Genomic DNA, 22392 nt, shown 5'->3' with positions numbered 1-22392 from the left:
ATTTTAGTGTGACCAGGCAATTAAGTTACTGGCTGATATCCATGAACTTGTGGAGGCTTGATTTGAAAGAAGCCAGACACAAAGGCATATTTACTGTATGATTCCTTTTATATTCCTTTTATAATAAGCTGAAGAACAGGAAAAACATTCCTATGGTGACACAATCAGAACATCAGTTGTATATGGGGAGTGGAGACTGAATGCAAGGTGCACAGTATAATTTCTTGGAGTGATAAAAACATTCCAAATCTTATTTGAATTGATGCTTACATGATCGTATTCATCTGTTGTAACTCACCAAACTGTATGTAAATTTTTCTCAATAAAAATGGTATCAGGGCTTCCCTGATGGTGCAGTGGTTGAGAGTCTGCCTGCCGATGCAGGGGACACGGGATCGTGCCCCAGTCCGGGAAGATCCCACATGCCGTGGAGTGGCTAGGCCCATGAGCCATGGCCACTGAGCCTGCGTGTCCGGAGCCTGTGCTCTGCAGTGGGAGAGGCCACAACAGTGAGAGGCCCGCGTACCGCAAAAAAAAAAAAAAAAAAAAAAAAAAAAATGGTATCATGAATAGTTATCACTATATATAGTTTTCCATGCAATCAAATATAAATTCTAAATATAGAAAGCAATGAGAAAAAAAAAAAAAAAGGAGCAAGAAATTTTCCAAACTTACAAAACAGTGCTTACTTGGGAGAGGGAAACTGCAAGGATATTTTCTGTTCCTCGTTAAGACCCTTTTTGCATTCAGGATTCCAATTTACATTTTAAGAGGGAGAGAATTCAAATTGTTCCACTCCTCTGGAATGGATTCTGTGTCCAGCTAAAGAGAATAATTATTTATAACATGGCATTTTATCTTGCATACTTATCTTATCCTAAAATATTTTAAGTTAAAAAAACAGTGACATATTGAAAGTGAACTCACATTCTGATAGAAAAAGTTGTCACTAGTGGTGCATGGTCAAAAACAAACAAAAGGCAATAAAGGAGTATGTCATCCTAAAGCAATGGTTCTCAACTCCAGCTGTACATTAGAATAACCTAGGCAGATTGTAAAATAATAAATACTAAGTCTTAAGCCTCACTAATTACAGCAGAATCCTTGAGTTATTATCCTCCCTGAAATAAAAACTTCATGAGGGAAGAGCTGTTTTTTGATTTTTTTTCTCTTTTGTTCATTCTTATATCCCCAGAGCTTAGAACAATGCCTGGCACTAGTATGCTCTCGATATTTGATGAACCAGTGAAGAGTAAACAAGTTATTACAAGCCAAGGACAATTTTGGTCTTGTTCAAAATGGCAGAATTCTTCTAGATAATAAAGAATACAGCAATGTGAAGAAGTTATTTTACAAAAATGTCTGATGATTTGTATTCATTTTATTTTATTTGTTTATATTTTATACAGCAAGTTCTTATTAGCTATCTATTTTATACATATTGGTGTATATATGTCAATCCCAATCTCCCAATTCATCCCACCACTGCCACCCCCACACACATACATCCATACGTTTGGTGTCCATACGTTTGTTCTCTACATCTGTGTCTCTATTTCTGCCTTGCAAACCAGTACATCTGTACCATTTTTCTAGATTCCACATATATGCATTAATACATTGTATCTGTTTTTCTCTCTCTGACTTACTTCACTCTGTATGTCAGTCTCTAGGTCCATCCACATCTCTAAAAATGACCCAATTTTGTTCCTTTTTATGGCTGAGTAATATTCCATTGTGTACATGTACCACATCTTCTTTATCCATTCGTCTGTCGATGGGCATTTAGGTTGCTTCCATGACCTGGCTATTGTAAATAGTGCTGCAATGAACATTGGGGTTCATGTGTATTCATTTTAGCTGAAAATTATTATACTAAGCATTTATTGAGCATTTCCTATGTATCAGGAATTATGCTCAGAGTAAAGTATACAAATGTTAATAAGGCATAGTTCTGCATTTGAGAAGCTTCCAGTCTGTTAGGGATTAGTGGTAAAGAGAAAGTCTAGCACAAGAACATACATCTATTTATTCATTCATTCAACACTTATTTATTAATTATTTACTCTGCATCATGGACATATGTGCCAGTATATGCTGTGGTAAACAAGGCAAATATGATAACTCTCCTCCTGTCTAGTGAGGGAGAAAGATAATAAACAAGAGAAAAAAAAAGAATTACAATTTGTGATAAATATTATGAAGGAAATGATTATAATGTTGTGATGGAGAATTTGGGTCAGGTAAAAGGCACTGTTTTGTATTGGATGGTCAGGAAATACCTCTCTAGGGAGAAACTTTAATGATGAGAAGAAGTCAAGAATGCAAAGTGCATAGAGAGTTTCTAGCGGAAGAAATATGTTCAAAATACTTGAGGTTGGAAAGAACTTAGCATGTTCAAGGACCTGAAAGAATCCAATGGCTAGAGCATAAATAGAAAGTAAAACAAGTTGAAAGTGGATTAATAGATGGAGTTATTAAATTCACAGCCTTGTAGGCCACGGTAGAAAGTTTGGATTTTATTCTAAGGGCAATATGAATCTATTAAATGGTTTTAAACAATAAAATGGCATGATACAATTTATATATTTAAAAGATTAAAAAGATTTCTTTTTCCAAATGTAAAATAGATTAGAAGGTGGACAAAACGGAGGTGTGAATATTAGTTAGGAAGTTTTACAGAAGTCCAGGTGAGCGATGACAGAGGCAGTGAATTACAGAGATTCCAGTACATATGGCGAAAAGTGAGCTGCTCTGAATATATCCAAAGACAGATTTGATAGGACTTGGTGAGGAATTGAATGTGAGTGAGAGAGAAAGAAGAATCAGTAATGACCCACAGGTTTCTGATTTACAAGAATGGGAGGATCAAGTGAATATGTACATAGATGGGGAAGAATAGGTCAACTCCAACATTTAAAATTTGGATAGAAAAGGAACCAAGGAAGAATAACGAATAACCAGAGAGGGAGCAGAGAACTCTAGAGCATGAGGTATCTCAGAATCTAAAAATCTCCCTAAAAGAGGAGAGTATTTCAAGAAGGAAGAAGTGATCAAATATGTTCAATGGGGCTAAGGGCAGAGAAGTATCCACTGGATATGGAAAACTGAAGGTTGTTTGCAATCTTAATTAAAGCAATTTCAGTAGAATTATTGGAACAAAATTCAGATGAAAGAGGACTGAAGAGTAAATGGGAAGGAAGGCAATGGAGGAAGCAGGAGTAGACAACAGTTTCAAGAAGTTTAGTTTCAAAGGGAAGCAGAAAAATGGAATGAGAGGTGGTATTGAATCAAGAGGAGATACCAGAGCATATTTGTACATTGATGGAGATGCTCTAGTACAAAGAGACTGATGGTTCAGGGAAAGAGGGAGTATTAATAAAGAAGTCTGAGGAAGGAGCATGGTAATTGGGATGTCCTTGAGAGAATGATGACCTGTGGAATCTAAGCTGGACAAGGAGGGGAGAGGATATGAAAGCTAAATAAAGCTATGAATAAAGAAAGCTAAAAATAAATAAATAAATATAAATTAAAAAATAAAGAAAGCTAGAAAGAGCAATGAATACTTGACCTTCTGAGAAGGAAGCGTGCTTGGAAAAGGAAGAGGACGACCTCATGGAGACATAAGGTTGAGCGAAAGTTGTATGGTCTTCTGAGACTATTATGGAGAATGGAGGCAGTGAAAAGAGATGAAACTTGAAAGCTAGCTTTTGAAGGATACTGCATGACTGCCAAAGATTTTGAACTTAATTTGTTAACAACCATAATTATTAAGACTCTTTGAGTTGCAAATAACAGATATCTACTTGGGTGGTATCTACAATGAAAGGGGTAAGGATATAGGTGTCTTACAGAATTCAAGAATGAAAAAGAAGTAATGGCCTGGGAAGCACTGGAATATAGTGTGTTTATTGTCACTCATTTCTCCTTTTCTTTTCTTTTCCAGTCTGTTTAATTCTTCTCCATTTCATATATAGAATATGGTGACCCCATTGCTCATAAGTTTTTACAGGAGGGAGAGAGATTGAGCCAGTTCAGGTATCTACTTCTGTTCCAATCAACTATGGCTGGAGAGTGGGTTGTCACTGAATAAATATGGTTTCTGGAAGCCCATTCCTGTGGATCACTAGCTGAGTTCATAGAAGATAATATTTTTAGAAGTTTAGCAGGCAGCCCTCAAATCATCAAGACATAGGAGGATTTATTTTTTTTAATACGGAAGTAACGTGATCAAACCCAACATTTAAAAAGATAACTCTGGCAGCAATATAAAGAATACATAGAGACAAACTAGATTCAGAAAGATAGTCGAGTTAGGAAAACACTAAGAAAAATGCCAAGCAAAAAAATAAAACGAACTCGGTTTGGGATAGCAGTAGTAGCAATGGAAAGTCGTGGACGGATATCAGACACATTTCAGAGGTTGGATGGACTTTAATATAAGCAGTGAGGAAAGGTGAAAAAGGACCAGACTTTAATATAAGCAGTGAGGAATGGTGAAAAAGAAAAGATTACTCCAAGATTTCTAGCTTGGGCAACAGGGTAAATATGATTGCTGATAACTGAGACATGAAAAACAAGAAAAGAAACAAACAAAAAACCCCACCAAGGTTTGAGGGGGCAATATCAAGACTGAAGAGTTACAGTAAATCCAATGACAAATCCAAAGCTCAAGAAAGAGTTGAAAAATCAGTATTTCAGAGACACAAAGGCAATAGTTGGAATGTTAGGATTGCATGAGATCATTCAGGAAGATCATGTAAAGTGAGAAAAGATAGTAACTCCCTTGGGAAACTCCATCAGAAGAGATGGAACTAGGAGAAAAGTAAAGAGCAGTCAGAGACGTTAGGGAAGAATAAGAGATAACTGTGTCTTAGAAGCCAACAAAGAGCTTTACAGGAAAAAAAAAAAGATCAAAGATATCAAATTCTGCTGGAAGGAAATATAGGCTGAGAGCTGAAAAGAGGCTAACGTATTTGGCAATCACATGATTGCTAACCTCTCTCACAGCAATTTCAGTAGGGTGGTGGGGGTGGAAGCCAGATTGCAGTGGTTTGAGAAGTGACTGAGAGAAGAGGAAGTGGAGGCAGTGCTTATGACCTGCTCTTTCCAAAAGTTGCCTATAAACTAGACTATATACCAGCATAGAATGATTTATTCTATTAAAACTTATTTTTTCATTATTTTGGATTGAACTAAAACTAAATCATTGACAAAGCTCCAATTGAACCATGGACTCCTTACTCCCAAATATCTAGAGATCACTTTATCTTTAAATAAATTAATCCTGTGGCCTCTTAGAGAGGTAGATCCAATGGTACTATATCTCATCTTTATTTTTACTGGTTTTCACGCCATGGTCTTTAATGATTTCTCCCATTATCATTCCTTTTTACTCCATCTCAGCTCTCAGACACATGACCCTTTTGCCAATCTCATTAAAGCTTGTGCTCATTTTCTCAAGTTTCCTATCAATCTGGGTAATTTCTTCCTACACAAAACCCAGTCTCCTATTAACTGGCTCATTACCTTGAGTTAAAAGTTTAGAAACTTCAAACTGAAATCACTGCAGTGTCCTGAAAAGAAACTACTTTTGAAGATGCTGACACATCTGTAAGCCAAGACATTTTTTAGATTGAATTATTGTTTTACAGCTCCAACTTATTCCTTGTCAAGTTCCTATTTTCACCAGTTTTCCTTCCTCACTGTAATGGTACATTTATTACTCTCCAGGTCATAACAGTTGCAAACATCTGGAGTAGTAGAAGACAAAAATCAGTTAATGTGTTGATCACAGCTCTGCCTGTGTTGATAGAGCTATGTGGTTCAGAAAATGTATACTATTAATGTTACTCTAGTTCTCGCTCCAGTTGAAGACAACTAGGTTAATAAACATTTCTCCTCATTTATTTGCATGCTAACTAGTTTTATCTTTGCATTTTTGGGCTTACCTCACTGATGCTGAACATCCTAAAGAACCGTTGCTGCTTTGGATCAGTGAGAAAGACCAAGAGACATGAAGAGAAAAAAAAAAAGATTGAAAAAAATGTAATAAGATAAATGATCCAAACTCATTATACCTAATGAGTAATTAAAAATCTTCTTTGGTAGTACAGGTAAACATCTCCTTAAATAGATTTTTTTACAAAGCATCTATAATAAGTTCAAGACATACATCACTTCAAGCAGAATAACGTCTCCTAAAAAGAACTAAGATGCCCCAGTATTCAGCTGCCCTTTCTATCAAATATTTATTTAGTGCATATTTCATGGTGGTCACTGTGATATAGAGATATGGGCCTTGGTTTGTGTTTTGAGAACCATGTTGTGGGTTGAGGAGAAAGAATATCCTATCCACAGGAAAGTAAGTAATAATATAAGACAGTATATTTTCAGTGACAAATGAATTTTACAGATTATAAGAGCTGTCAGATTCCATATTGGTATTAGCATACCGATATGGAATAATTTAGAAAAGACTTCATGAAGGAAGTGCTCCTTGTGCTGGATCTTGGAGGAAGTATAAGACATAGGCTAGCAAAAAGGCATGGGGAAGACATTATAGGCAGAGGACAAAACTTAAACAATGATCCGGAGGAGATGTAGAATTGCTGAAGAATCAGGCCTGAAGGCCTGCAAGTGTCTTTCATGCTCTGGAGGAAGTTAGCCACCATGAATAAAGTCTAACTATCCTGAGCCTATCATCATGCTGTGAGAAGCCCCACCTACCCATGTGGAGAGGTCACATGGAGACCTGAGGCCACTGGCCCTGAGTTCCCAGCTGAAACAGCCAGCACCAATATGCCAGAAACATGAGTGAGGCCACCTTGGAAGTGGGTTTTCTAGGAGTAATTGAGCTACTTACCTGATACCATTGCTCAGCCCTGCCTAAATTTTGGAATTTTGAGCAAATAAATGATTGATACTATTTTAAATCATTAAATTTTGGAATGAATCACTGCCTCTTTTCTTGATATGGGTTAAAATTATAACAAGCAAAATTTATCTGTGAAGGTCTCTTGCTTCAGTATTATTCACTTTCCCAACTTTGTCTTCTCTACCATGTAGCATAAATCTTTATCCTCAAAATCCATATCATATGATGACTGGTTAATTTATTTTTAAAAAAGGTCAAAATGTTCCTTTTTTTTTTAACATCTTTATTGGAGTATAATTGCTTTACAATGGTGTGTTAGTTTCTGCTTTATAACAAAGTGAATCAGCTATACATATACATATATCCCCATATCACCTCCCCTTGCATCTCCCTCCCACCCTCCCTATCCCACCTCTATATGTAGTCTCAAAGCACCGAGCCGATCTCTCTGTGCTATGTGACTGCTTCCCACTAGCTATTTTACATTTGGTAGTGTATATATGTCCATGCCACTAGGGGCAGGACAGGAATAAAGATGCAGATGTAGAGAATGGACCTGAAGACACGGGGAGGGGGAAGGGTAAGCTTGGACGAAGTGAGAGAGTGGCATGGACAAAATGTTCCTTCTAATGTTATTTATCTTTTAACAAAGGAAGATAGGAATATCTTTTTATTTATTTATTTATTTTTGGCTGCATTGGGTCTTCATTGCTGCATGAGGGCATTCTCTAGTTGCAGCGCACAGGGGCCACTCTTCGTGTGGCGCACAGGCTTCTCATTGCAGTGGCTTTTCTTGTTGCAGAGCACAGGTTCTAGGTGCGTGGGCTTCAGTAGTTGTGGCATGCAGGCTCAGTAGTTGTGGCTTGCAGGCTCTAGAGCGCAGGTTCAGTAGTTGTGGCACACAGACTTAGTTGCTCCATGGCATGTGGGATCTTCCTGGACCAGGGCTCAAACCTGTGTGCCCTGCATTGGCAGGCGGATTCTTAACCACTGAGCCACCAGGGAAGTTCCAGATAGGAATATCTTTAAGATGTAAGTGCTGAAAAGGAGGTAGGGTGGGAATGTAATGAAAAAGAAAGAAAAGAAAAAGTATATAATCACCATATAAAAGTCCCAAACATCCAATTTAAGCTATATTGCTTCAGGTTATCTAGATCACAATTTTTCTTTTCTTGATTTCTTTACTTTAAAGTGTATGTCACTTCCGTAGGTTTTCTTTCTTTCAGTTGAGAAAAGTTAATTACTAACTATGATTGCTTTATAAACCTCATATGCCAATTTATTATAGGCTAAAATCAACTTGACAGATAAATATTTTAAAATAATCAACAAACAAAAGATTTTCCCCATGTCATGCTTTTTCTAAAACATGTAAAGTGAACAAAAGAGTAAAACAAAAATGTATTATACTCCTCTTCAACTGGTCTGCCACTAGTTCTCTTTAACTAGTCTGATATTTTAATGGGAATTTTCTTTTTCCATTTAAGAAAACATATTCTCCTAAAATTAAGTAGCATATATTTCAATTCAACACAAAAATCCGGTTTCTATCACTGTCAACTTCTGGGAATTAAACCAAATTAAGAATTTAGGGGGAAGATGGCAGAAGAGTAAGATGCGGAGATGACCTTCCTCTCCACAGATACACCAGAAATACATCTACACGTGGAACAACTCCTACAGAACACCTACTAAATGCTGGCAGAAGACCTCAGACATCCCAAAAGACAAGAAAGTCACCACGTACCTGGGTAGGGCAAAAGAAAAAGGAATAAACAGAGACAAAAGGATAGGGATGGAGCCTGCACCAGTGGGAGGGAGCCGTGAAGGAGGAAAGGATTCCACACACTAGGAAGCCCCTTCACGGGTGGAGACTGCGGGTGGTGGAGGGGGAAAGATTCGGGGCCGCGGAGGAGAGCACAGCAACAAGGGTGTGGGGGGAAAAGCAGAGAGATTTCCGCACAGAGGATCAGTGCCACTTTAGCACTGGGGACACACATCAAAAACAACGGGAACTACGAACCTGCAGCCTACAAAAAATGGAGACCCCAAACACAATAAGATAAGCAAAATAAGAAGACAGAAAAACACACAGCAGATGAAGGAGCAAGATTAAAACCCACCAGACCTAACAAATGAAGAGGAAATAGGCAGTCTACCTGAAAAAGAATTCAGAATAATGATAGTAAAGATGATCCAAAATCTTGGAAATAGAATAGAGAAAATGCAAGAAACATTTAACAAGGACCTAGAAGAACTAAAGATGAAACAAGCATTGATAAACAACACAATAAATGAAATTTAAAATACTCTAGATGGGATCAATAGCAGAATAACTGAGGCAGAAGAACGGATAAGTGACCTGGAAGATAAAATAGTGGAAATAACTATTGCAGAGCAGAATAAAGAACAAAGAATGAAAAGAACTGAGGACAGTCTCAGAGACCTCTGGAACAACATTAAACACAACAACATTTGAAGTATAGGGGTCCCAGAAGAAGAAGAGAAAACGAAAGGGACTGAGAAAATATTTGAAGAGATTATAGTTGAAAACTTCCCTAATATGGGAAAGGAAATAGTTAATCAAGTCCAGGAAGCACAGAGAATCCCATACAGGATAAATCCAAGGAGAAATAGGCCAAGACACATATTAATCAAACTGTCAAAAATTAAATACAAAGATAACATATTAAAAGCAGCAAGGGAAAAACAACAAATAACACACAAGGGAATCCCCATAAGGTTAACAGCTGATCTTTCAGCAGAAACTCTGCAAGCCAGAAGGGACTGGCAGGACATATTTAAAGTGATGAAGGAGAAAAACCTGCAACCAAGATTACTCTACCCAGCAAGGATCTCATTCAGATTTGATGGAGAAATTAAAACCTTTACAGAGAAGCAAAAGCTGAGAGAGTAGAGCACCCCCAAACCAGCTTTACAACAATGCTAAAGGAACTTCTCTAGGCAAGAAACACAAGAGAAGGAAGACCTACAATAATGAACCCAAAATAATTAAGAAAAAGGGAATAGGAACATACATATCGATAATTACCTTAAATGTAAATGGACTAAATGCTCCCACCAAAAGACACAGATTTGCTGAATGGATAAAAAAACAAGACCCATATATATTCTGTCTACAAGAGACCCACTACAGACCTAGGGACACATACAGACTGAAAGTAAGGGGATGGAAAAAGATATTCCATGCAAATGGAAACCAAAAGAAAGCTGGAGTAGCAATTCTCATATCAGACAAAATAGACTTTAAAGACTATTACAAGAGACAAAGAAGGACACTACATAATGATCAAGGGATCGATCCAAGAAGAAGATATAACAATTGTAAATATTTATGCACCCAACATAGGAGCACCTCAATACATAAGGCAAGTACTAACAGCCATAAAAGGGGAAATCGACAGTAACACATTCATAGTAGGGGACTTTAACACCCCACTTTCACCAATGGACAGATCATCCAAAATGAAAATAAATAAGGAAACACACGCTTTAAATGATACATTAAACAAGATGGACTTAATTGATATTTATAAGACAGTCCATCCAAAACAACAGAATACAATTTTTCTCAAGTATTCATGGAACATTCTCCAGGATAGATCATATCTTGGGTCACAAATCAAGCCTTGGTAAATTTAAGAAAATTGAAATTGTATCAAGTATCTTTTCTGACCACAACGCTATGAGACTAGATATCAATTACAGGAAAATATCTCTAAAAAATACAAACACATGGAGGCGAAACAATACACTACTTAATAACGAAGTGATCACTGAAGAAATCAAAGAGGAAATCAAAAAATACCTAGAAACAAATGACACTGGAGACACGACGACCAAAAACCTATGGGATGCAGCCAAAGCAGTTCTAGGAGGGAAGTTTATAGCAATACAATCCTACCTTAAGAAACAGGAAACATCTCGAATAAACAACCTAACCTTGCACCTCAAGCAATTAGAGAAAGAAAAGCAAAAAACCCCAAAGCTAGCAGAAGGAAAGAAATCATAAAAATCAGATCAGAAATAAATGAAAAAGAAATGAAGGAAACGATAACAAAGATCAATAAAACTAAAAGCTGGTTCTTTGAGAAGATTAAAAAAAATAGATAAACCACTAGCCAGACCCATCAAGAAAAAAAGGGAGAAGACTCAAATCAATAGAATTAGAACTGAAAAAGGAGAAGTAATAACTTACACTGCAGAAATACAAAAGATCATGAGAGATTACTACAAGCAACTCTATGCCAATAAAATGGACAACCTGGAAGAAATGGACAAAATCTTGGAAATGCATAGCCTGCCAAGACTGAATCAGGAAGAAATAGAAAATATGAACAGACCAATCACAAGCACTGAAATTGAAACTGTGATTAAAAACCTTCCAACAAAAAAAAGCCCAGGACAGGTGGCTTCACAGGTGAATTCCATCAAACATTTAGAGAAGAGCTAACACCTATCCTTCTCAAACTCTTCCAAAATATAGCAGAGGGAGGAACACTTCCAAACTCATTCTATGAGGCCACCATCACCCTGATATCAAAACCAGACAAAGATGTCACAAAGAAAGAAAACTACAGACCAATATCACTGATGAACATAGATGCAAAAATCCTCAACAAAATACTAGCAAACAGAATCCAACAGGACATTAAAAGGATCATACACCATGGTCAAGTGGGGTTTATCACAGGAATGCAAGGATACTTCAATATACAAAAATCAATCAACATGATACACCATATTAAAAAATTGAAGGAGAAAAACCATATGATCATCTCAATAGATGCAGAAAAAGCTTTTGACAAAATTCAACACCCATTTATGATAAAAACCCTGCAGAAAGTAGGCATAGAGGGAACTTTCCTCAACATAATAAAGGCCATATATAACAAACCCACAGCCAACATAGTCCTCAATGGTGAAAAACTGAAAACATTTCCACTAAGATCAGGAAAAAGACAAGGTTGCCCACTCTTACCACTCTTATTTCACATAGTTTTGGAAGTTTTAGCCACAGCAATCAGAGCAGAAAAGGAAATAAAAGGAATCCAAATCGAAAAAAGAAGTAAAGCTGTCACTGTTTGCAGAGGACATGATACTATACACAGAGAATCCTAAAGATGCTACCAGAAAACTACTAGAGCTAATCATTGAATTTGGTAAAGTAGCAGGATAAAAAATTAATGCACAGAAATCTCTGGCATTCCTATACACTAATGATGAAAAATCTGAAAGTGAAATCAAGAAAACACTCCCATTTACCATTGCAACAAAAAGATTAAAATATCTAGGAATAAACCTACCTAAGGAGACAAAAGACCTCTATGCAGAAAATTATAAGACACTGATAAAGAAATTAAAGATGATACAAATAGATGGAGAGATATACCATGTTCTTGGATTGGAAGAATCAACATTGTGAAAATGACTCTACTACCCAAAGCAATCTATAGATTCAATGCAATTCCTATCAAACTACCACTGGCATTTTTCACAGAACTAGACAAAAAATTTCACAATTTTTATGGAAATACAGAAGACCCTGAATAGCCAAAGCAATCTTGAGAGCGAAAAACGGAGCTGGAGGAATCAGACTCCCTGACCTCAGACTATACCACAAAGCTACAGGAATCAAGACAGTATGGTACTGGCACTAAAACAGACATATAGATCAATGGAACAGGATAGAAAGCCCAGAGATAAACCCACACACCTATGGTCACCTAATCTTTGATAAAGGAGGCAGGAATGTATAATGGAGAAAGGACAGCCTCTTCAATAAGTGGTGCTGGGAAAGCTGGACAGGTACATGTAAAATTATGAGATTAGGTCACTCCCTAACACCATACACAAAAATAAGCTCAAAATGGATTAAAAACCTAAGTGTAAGGCCAGAAACTATCAAACTCTTAGAGGAAAACATAGGCAGAACACTGTATGACATAAATCACAGCAAGATCGTTTTTGACCCACCTCCTAGAGAAATAGAAATAAAAACAAAAATAAACAAATGTGACCTAATGAAACTTCAAAGCTTTTGCACAGCAAAGGAAACCATAAACAAGACAAAAAGACAACCCTCAGAATGGGAGGAAATATTTGCAAATGAAGCAACTGACAAAGGATTAATCTCCAAAATTTACAAGCAGCTCATGCAGCTCAATAACAAAAAAACAAACAACCCAATCCAGAAATGGGCAGAAGACCTAAATAGACATTTCTCCAAAGAAGATATACAGATTGCCAACAAACACATGAAAGGATGCTCAAGATGATTAATCATTAGAGAAATGCAAATCAAAAATACAATGAGATATCATCTCACACCGGTCAGAATGGCCATCATCAAAATATCTAGAAGCAATAAATGATGGAGAGGGTGTGGAGAAAAGAGAACACTCTTGCACTGCTGGTGGGAATGTCACTTGATACAGCCACTATGGAGAACAGTATGGAGGTTCCTTAAAAAAACTACAAATAGAACTACCATATGACCCAGCAATCCCACTACTGGGCATATACCCTGAGAAAACCATAATTCAAAAAGAGTCATGTACCAAAATGTTCATTGCAGCTCTATTTACAATAGCCGAGAGATGGAAACAACCTAAATTTCCATCATTGGATGAATGGATAAAGAAGATGTGGCACATATATACAATGGAATATTACTCAGCCATAAAAAGAAATGAAATTTAGCTATTTGTAATGAGGTGGATGGACCTAGAGTCTGTCATACAGAGTGAAGTAAGTCAGAAAGATAAAGACAAATACCGTATGCTAAGACATATATATGGAATCTAAGAAAAAATAATGTCATGAGGAACCTAGGGGTAAGACAGGAATAAAGACACAGACCTACTAGAGATAAGGCTTGAGGATATGGGGAGAAGGAAGGGTAAGCTGTGACAGAGCGAGAGAGTGGCATGGACATATATATACTACCAAACGTAAAGTAGATAGCTAGTGGCAAGCAGCTGCATAGCAAAGGGAGATCAGCTCAGTGCTTTGTGACCACCTAGACGGGTGGGATAGGGAGGGTGGGAGGGAGGGAGATGCAAGAGGGAAGAGATATGGGAACATATGTATATATATAACTGATTCACTTTGTTATAAAGCAGAAACTAACACACCATTGTAAAGCAATTATACTCCAATAAAGATGTAAAAAAAAAGAATTTAAAACTTTGTCTATCGCTTTCTATTTTAAAGTTATGGACACTGTTAAGAGATATAGTCAAGAAGTATTTGATGTCTCTCTTTCACTTTTATATATCTTCTCATTTAACAGATATGCTGAGTCCTTGCTATGTTTACACTAAATTTATCTAGGTAGCAAAATAAGTAAGTAGTTTGTATCAAATTTCCACTTACTTTATTTTATAAATAGTACATAAATAAGAATTCCATTGGTTTGCATCCTCTTACTAGTAACTGCTAACTTCATGAAAATATAGACAATCTCTCTTTTTTTTTTTTTTTTGCCACTGAAGCTACAATACCTAGCAGAATGTCTGGCATATAATAGGTGCTGAATATATTATTTTTAACAGATTTATTGAGGTACAATTAATATACAACAAAGAACATGCATTTAAAATGTACAGTGTGACAAATTTTTACATCTGTACAGACTCATAAGACTACCACCAAATTCAGGATAATAAACATATCCATTGTCCTCAAAAGTTTCCTCATGCTCCTTTGTAATCCCTCCTACCATGACTACTGATCCACTGTCACTATAGATTAGTTTGCATTTTCCAGAGTTCTATGTAAGTGAAATAATAAAGTATGGTTTGCTTTCTGTCTAGCTTCTTTTACTCAGCTTAATTATTTTGAGATTATTTTTTGTTGTGTGAATCAATAGTTTATTTCTTTTTATTGCTGACAAGTATTCTGTTGTATGGCTAAACCACAGTTTGTTTATCCATTCATCTGCTGAGGGACATTTTGGTTGTTTCATTTGGGGCTGTTACACATAAAGCTGCTGTGAACATTCATGTATGTCTTTATATAGATATACACTTTCATTTCTCTTGGGTAAATACTTAGGAGTGGTATGGCTGGATCATATGGTAGGTGTATTTTTAGTTTTTTAAGAGTGTCAAACCGTTTTCCAAAGTAGTAGCACCATTTAACGTTTGCACCTGCATTGTGTGAGAATTCTCCTTTCTCTATGTTCAAGCCAATACTTGGTTATGTCCAAACTTTTAAATTTTAGTCATTAGCACTGATGTGTAGTGGTAGCTCATTGTGATTTTAACTTGCTTGTCCCTAATGACTAACGCTATTGAGCACTTTTTCACACACTTTTTGCCAACTATTTGCCCAACCCAAGGTCATAAAGATTTTCATCTAAAAGTCTTACAGTGTTAGGTTTTATATTTAGGTCTGTGTTCTATTTGGAGTTAATTTTTATATATGGCATGAAGCAGGGACTGAAGAACATTGTTTTGCATATGGATGTCCAATTTTTCCAGCAACCTTTGTCAAAAACACTATCCTTTCTCCACCAATAAGCTTTGCAACTTTGTGGAAAAACCAGTTTTTTATACATGTATGGGTCTATTTCTGAATGTTCTCTCCTGTTTCATTGATGTATTTGTTTCTCTTTATGCCACTGCCACACTGTCTTGATTATTGTGGCCATATACTAAATCTTGAGATCTCCAACTTTGTTCTTCATTTTCAAAATTGTTTTGAATCTTCTGAGGTTTTTTTTTTTCCACATGAACTTTAGAATCAGCTTGTCAAGTTCTACAAAAAGGCTTTCTTGGATTTTGATTGGGATTACCCTGAATCTTTACAACAATTTAGGGAGAATCGACATTCTAACAACATTGAGTCTTCTGACCAATGGCTGACTACATTTTTAAGGGATAAAAGAAGAATTGTTGAAGTTCAGTTTTAGAATAAAGAATTTTAAGAAACTCTAGGTAAATTAGAAATATCATGTTTATTAAAATGTTATGGAGGGGAATTTTGATTTGGCTTTTCATAAAACATTCTAATTATACTTTCAAAATTTGGGGGAGATACGGTCAACTTTAGGAAATGTATTGTAATTGCTTCATTCTTTGACATATAACACCTTGTAATTTCAGAACTAATACGAGATCTTTGGAGCATGCTCTACCTTTAGAAAAAGAAAAAGAAAATAGTGATTTGGTGACAAACTATTAAAATCTAAAGGTAGACAGATGAACATTCAATAAAAGAAAGTCTAGATTTAGCTTCCTGCATCCAGGCAATTTCACTTTTTCAGGCCCCTTAAAAACAAATAATACCTATCACATTCATTTGCTTTAACTTTTCAAAGCACTTTCAGTTCACGATTTTCTTTTATTCATACAACTTTGTGAAGTAAGAATGACAAGTCGCCATCATTGGCAGCTGAGGAAATTGAGGAACCCAGCAGATAACAGATCACCGAAAGTCACAGTGAGAGCTAGTGAAAACTGCTTTCAGGTCACCTAATTCTCTTCTGAGATGTTTCTTCATTAGACACTTCTGTGCAAAAAATAGAATTCACTCTAGCTGTTTGAATAGAAAAGGCATTTATTAAAGGATGTTAGGTGTCCCCCTAATCTCCAGAAGGACCAGTGAGGCAGACTTGCAGACTACCCAGCCCAGATCAACACCTAAGTCAGACCCAGTGACTAATGTGCTAGGTCAGACCTCATTACCTTTGTTTTTTGGCTTAAAGGGCAAATGTTGGACACTAGAAGACAGGACCTCGGTCACTATGATCCTAAAAGACCCACACCAGCACAGTCTCCCTCAACGAACCAAAAGGTTCCCTGTAGCTTCTGCTTCATTGTTCTGCCTTTTTCTGAACAGACAGGTCACTCCAGAGCATATGATTAGCAGAGTCCAGTCACTTATTTGAGCTTACATTCATAATGGGGGCAATTCCCCAAACATAAAAATGAAATTTAAAAAGGAGTGAATAGCCTCAACAAGGCAAGGTACATGTCACAAAGCATTCTTAAAATCATTGTGAGTCACTGAATGACAGTGGTTTGGGGGTTGACAGGGATCTTTTAAATTGCCAATATTTTCCAAATTTTAGCCATGACTCATTAGAACATCATAAAAATCAATGTAGTGTGCTCCATAGTTTTAAAAATTAAAATAGAATTGAAAATACCACTATGGATTGCACTTAGGGAAGGTAAGTACTGTCTGGTGAAACTTTTGTCCTAATTGTATATGTGTGTCTACATGTCTCTATATATGTATATGTACAATATATATGTATTCATACATATGTATAATATATATTTATATTTGTATATATAGTGTGTGTGTATATATATACATATATATATATATATTTTTTTTTACATTGGGGCTTGGAGTACATCCCAAGCCCCAATGTAAAATGTATTTTTTACTGTGAGTCGTGGTGAATATAAAAAATTGAAAAATGCTAGTCTAATCCAATCTCTTCATTTTACATTTAAAGGAGAAAAAATAAGGCTCAGAGAAATCAAGTACCTTGCTCTGGCGGTTAGCATAAAGCTGGAATCAAGATGCAGAAAATCTCTCAGTCCTACTCTGCATTATAAGGACATTATCTATCACCTAGAAGAATACTTCCCATTTCCTATGTAGATCTTCTCCTACATTAGCCTTGTTGTGGTAATTAAATGTATTTCATAATTAGTAAATCACAAAAATATTGTAAATTTTATAGTTGCATTTGGAGTGAGGCAGTAGTTAATTGTTACCACTTGCTGTAGTTAATACTAGTCTTAACACCATTCTGCATTTTAACTCTGGAAAGACAGCTAACCTCTGCTATTTTAAAGATTTTTATGTTGGCAGATATGTTAAGAATTGCAGGTGACACATTGTACTAGTTACTATAAACAAATTTTTAAAGAAAATAATTTTATTTTCAATAAATAGAAGGAATTTTAAAGTTGTAATCTGCCATACTGAATGAAGATATATCATTGAAAATATTTCTTTTCTTGCTAGTTCTCTGCTATGTTTGTTTCTATCAAAACATTAAATACATATTCCAAAAAAAGTTTCTTTGATTTGAAATAAAATTTGAAAAACAAAAGCTTCTCAACAGTTTCTCTAAATGTGCCCAATTAATGATACCTCTACACTTAAAAAATTTGAATTACTAGAAACAAAGTACTTAAACTTCATGGATATTTTTATATTAAGGGGTAAGAGTTATACAAATAATATATAAATATTTTTAAAAATAATATAGATTTTACTTTTCCAGTCCTCATTTTAACTGAATTTCTAAAAATTCTATTTCTAAATAGCCATGAGCCAAAGATTAAGCCAGCTTGCAATATCTCTATCTTCAATAATAAAGAGGTTCATCAAGTCTTTTTGCACTGTTGCACACCACTGTGTATTTTATAAACAGAAATTTAATATAAATACTTCTATTACACATTAAAACCTAATTGCTTTTAAGATTTTGATGATAAAGAGGGTCAAAGAGGAGTAAAAAATACCAATGATTAATGCTTTAGATAATCAAAGAACCCCAATTTCCATTGTGTAGGCTTCTCCCTCCTACAGGAAAACTCAATAAATGTAGCAATGAAAAGCACAACACTTTTGCAAAGTGCACCCAGAATCTTTCTATTTGCTAACTCAGTGCCACCACCCAGATTTTGATATGGATCCTACAAGTTTACTTTTCATCACCAGTTAATATGTTTTGAACTCATACTGAAAATAGAATGCACTTTATTTTTACATGTTGTCTCTTCTCATTGCCTGTGGGAACTTGTTTTCCTTACAAAGAACATAGCTGCAAACAAAGAAGACATGGTATTTTCCTTGCCAAGGATATTTTCCTATACTGAGTGGTCCTTTGACATAGGAAGCTTACTATGACATACCAAATGTGCATGGGAAAGGGTGCAAAAGTCCGTCAGGTAAGGTAAAGAATGAGGATGAGAAATTTAGTTATCAGGGGTTTAGTGCAGTCGTTAGGAATGTTTCTTCCTCCCAGACTGTTTTGTCCCGTTCAGTGAATACTGTTTTATTCCAACATCCCTTTTCCCAACAGCCATTTAAAATAATAATGAGAAAAAAATTTTAAAGATATTTACAGTAAATGAAATTCTGTCACACATAGAGAGGGTAGGGGGAAGATGCTGATATTTTCCTGAGCATAGGATATGCTCGTTGAATATGGCACCAAACCTACTTTCTGCAGTGAATTCTTCTTACCAGCAATTGGGACAATTATTTTACTTAAATGGAAAATATTGCTACCATTCTTCTGCTACCTTAACAGCCAGAAAGCTTTTCCCAATATTGCTAATCACACTGGAGGAAGATTATAAACTCCTTTTTATACTGTGGTCTATGGCTGGTTGCCATAGCCCTCCAAAGAAAATTCAGTATTGATGTATCTCAGGACATGTTGGCCTTCTGCCCTATGTGAATTCATTCAAATTTAGAATAAAATCCAGCTGTTTAGTTTCTAATCTTGAGTTGCTTCTCGAGAAAATATGAAATCAAAAAACAAATTAAAAGTGTGGAGCTCTTCAATTTGCTTGAAAAATGACAACTAGATAGTCTTAAATAAGTTCCTTTTACTTGCTCTTATATTAGTATTTAGTGTTAAAAATTATGCCAACCAGAATAGCCAGTTAAGAAACAGCAGAAAATTCCCACATGTTTCTTAAAAATAGAGACTTTTAAAAAAATCTCATTAATGACTTTGTAAATGGTACTACCTATAGTTGGTAAGGGTGCAATCAAATAAACACTCACAGTTACTGCTGGAGGTGACATAAACTGCTACCACTTTTCAGAAAAGACAATTTGACAATATACGTGAAAAACCTTAACATGTTTGATCCTTTGATTCAGAAATTCAACTTTTAGAAACTTAGTCTAGTGAAATGTATAATTAAAGAAATGGACAAGCATTTGTGTACAAGGGTATTCATCAAAGCATTACTTGGAATACAGAAAAACTGGAAAAAACCTAAAGATACAATAGCTGGGAATTGGTTACTAAAACGATAGGCTATTCATATAATAGAATATCACACAGCCATAAGAAATATCTCATTTGAAATAAGTATGTACAAGCAAAGGAAAAAAAAAAAAGCACTGTTATCTTTCAATGCTGGGTTTCCAGGTGACTTTTACTTTTTTTCCACCAGCTTTATTGAGATGTAATTGACACATAATATTGTGTAAGTTTAAGGCATCCAATTGACTTGAAACTTTTATAAACTGCAAAATGATTACCACCGTAGTATTAGCTACCACCTCCATTCCATCACAGTTACCACTTCTTCTTTTGTGATGGAAACATTTAAGATCTACTCTCTTAGCACTTTTACTTTCTTTACTCCTTTCTGTATTTTCCAGGTGTCCTTCAGTGTAATTTTTACTTTTTAAAAGGACTTTAAAATTCATATGCTAGTAGTCGCATGGAGGGAAAAAAATTTTTTTAACTACAATTCAGTATAAATGAAATTTAATGCTCTCTTTACTATGATTATAACTTCCAAATATTTGCACCTCTTTCTGCCTCCGATAAATATTAAAATACGTAAGAGCCAAACGAGGTATGTCTTTTCAAGCTCCCTTTTTTCCCAAATGAAATCCCCCCAAATAAGACCCCCATATTCTCATGAAGCATATCCTCATTTTATTAGGCATGTCCATGTAATTTCTCCTCATAATTACAATTAGTTCTTATGAAGTTTATCTGTGTTTCATCTGCTTCTTCTCTGTGCTGGTAGGGACATAATCTTCCATCTTAAATTTCACCAGTATCTGCTTTCACTTCTTCCCTCTTGCTTCTCCTATGTTCTTGAGAGTGTATGCTACGTTCTTCAGGGTCTTCTTTATTCAGAAGGTGCCATACAAAACGGTTACATAACGCAGGCTTCATTCATATTTATAAAATTACTGATCAGATAGTTACTGCAACAATTTCCAAACAACATCATTTAACCGACAACTGCAGTGCGGTGGGTGGAGTGCGGGGGCTACAACCTAACACAATTCATTAAGGGCTCTCAGCTGGTTGACAGTCTCACACTCCAGCAGGCTCTCTGTCTCTGTCTCTGTCTCTCTCTCGCAGCGTTCCACCTTTCTGGGGCAGAAGTCAGTAACCATATTCTCCATGAGCTTCCCATGAGAAGATGTAAGGGGAGGGAGGTAGAACTAACCTACCAAATAAAAGGCAGGAGGTCACCCAACCCAACTTTAAAAGCGCTCAGAGCTCTGACGCAAATTAGACCAACGCAGGCTTTCTCTGATACCCGGGCCACCACGAAACTTCTTGAAGTCATCTGTTGTGGATTCCCCATCTTTCCTTTCCCCTCTTCCATCTTATATTGTTTTTATTGCCCCTCTCCTCTCCCCAAGTTCTGTGTTTTTCGCCCAGCACTTGCACTACAGGCATTAACCATTGTTGGCCCGTGAATTAAGCCAGTACTTGGCAGCCATACCTCTCTTGCGCCCACCAAAGCATCCATGCCTGGGTTCCTTAAAGTCTAAAATTCTAGTGCTGCCAAGTCACCTCTAAAGCGCTTCTCGGGGCTACACAGCTAAAGGGAACCTACAACCGACGAGGTGCAGCGGGGGCTCAGGTAGAGGACCCTGGCTGCAACACACCAGAATATAACTCGCAAAAGGGGGAATAGCTAGAAGACGAAAGAATGCTAGGCGGTAGAAAGATGCCCAACCTAAGCAAGCTCAGACGCGCAAGCGCGTGGCTCACGGCGCGTCTCCGTGGCCTCACCACAGCGCCTGCGCACAGGATCCCCGGAGCGGCGGGGAGAGGAGAGGAGCAGTCGGGCCTGGCGCTCCTACCGCCTCGGCAACTCCAGCCTGCAAACTCCGCCTCCTTCAGCTGCTCGCCTTCCCAAACAAGCGGGTGCGTCCCTTGCGCTCTCCGTCCATTGGCCGTTGGCCTTTTCCGTTTCCGCCCAGCCCTCCAGAGTCCACCAATCAGCTTGTGCGTTTGGGTAAGTGGCCACCTCCTAGGCCGTCGCTCCAGGTTCTCTGTCTCCTCCCGCTGCTGCCTCCGCTGCTGCCTCCTCCTTCCCCACCTCCTCCGTCAGGCGGGCGGCTGCGGGGGCCCGAGGGGCGGCGGCGGCGGCAGCGATATGGAGCCGGGGGCCGGCGGCCGAAGCGCTGCTCGCGGGCACGGGGCCAGGCCCCCGAGCATTCCGCCGCCCAGGGAGCAGGAGCGGAAGCTGGAGCAGGAGAAGCTCTCCGGGGTGGTAAAGAGCGTCCACCGGCGGCTCCGCAAGAAGTACCGGGAAGGTAAACAGCGAGCTGAGCGGGGGGAAGGGGAGGCCTCGTCGCCCCCAGCCCCTTGTCAACCGCTCCCCTCCCCCCAAGGGGCCACCATTACAACCTGAAGGAGCTGCACGTCAGCCCCTGCTAGGGCCGCTCTCCCAGGTCCGAACGCCCCCTTCTCGGTCGAGTACTCGGTCGGCGTCAGGCGTGCTCCTCCCGCCCCCTTT

At 37.4% G+C, this 22392-nt stretch overlaps 1 protein-coding gene across 1 annotated transcript in view; it reads left to right on the top strand.

Annotated features, from left to right (window-relative positions):
• The first annotated feature begins 21967 nt into the window (after nt 1-21967).
• SAMTOR (S-adenosylmethionine sensor upstream of mTORC1) overlaps nt 21968-22392 on the top strand; it is an 87194-nt gene continuing 86769 nt past the window's right edge. Inside the window, exon 1 of the mRNA XM_082846158.1 lies at nt 21968-22189. Coding sequence (XP_082702284.1) covers nt 22030-22189 — 160 coding nt within the window. The 5' untranslated portion in view covers nt 21968-22029. The remainder of the gene's footprint in view (nt 22190-22392) is intronic.

This window comes from Leucopleurus acutus, assembly GCF_964270905.1.
Source record: "Leucopleurus acutus genome assembly, chromosome: 9".
Taxonomy (NCBI): domain Eukaryota; kingdom Metazoa; phylum Chordata; class Mammalia; order Artiodactyla; family Delphinidae; genus Leucopleurus; species Leucopleurus acutus.
The sequence above is the reverse complement of the archived record's forward strand: the minus strand, read 5'-3'. Positions and strand labels throughout refer to the sequence as shown.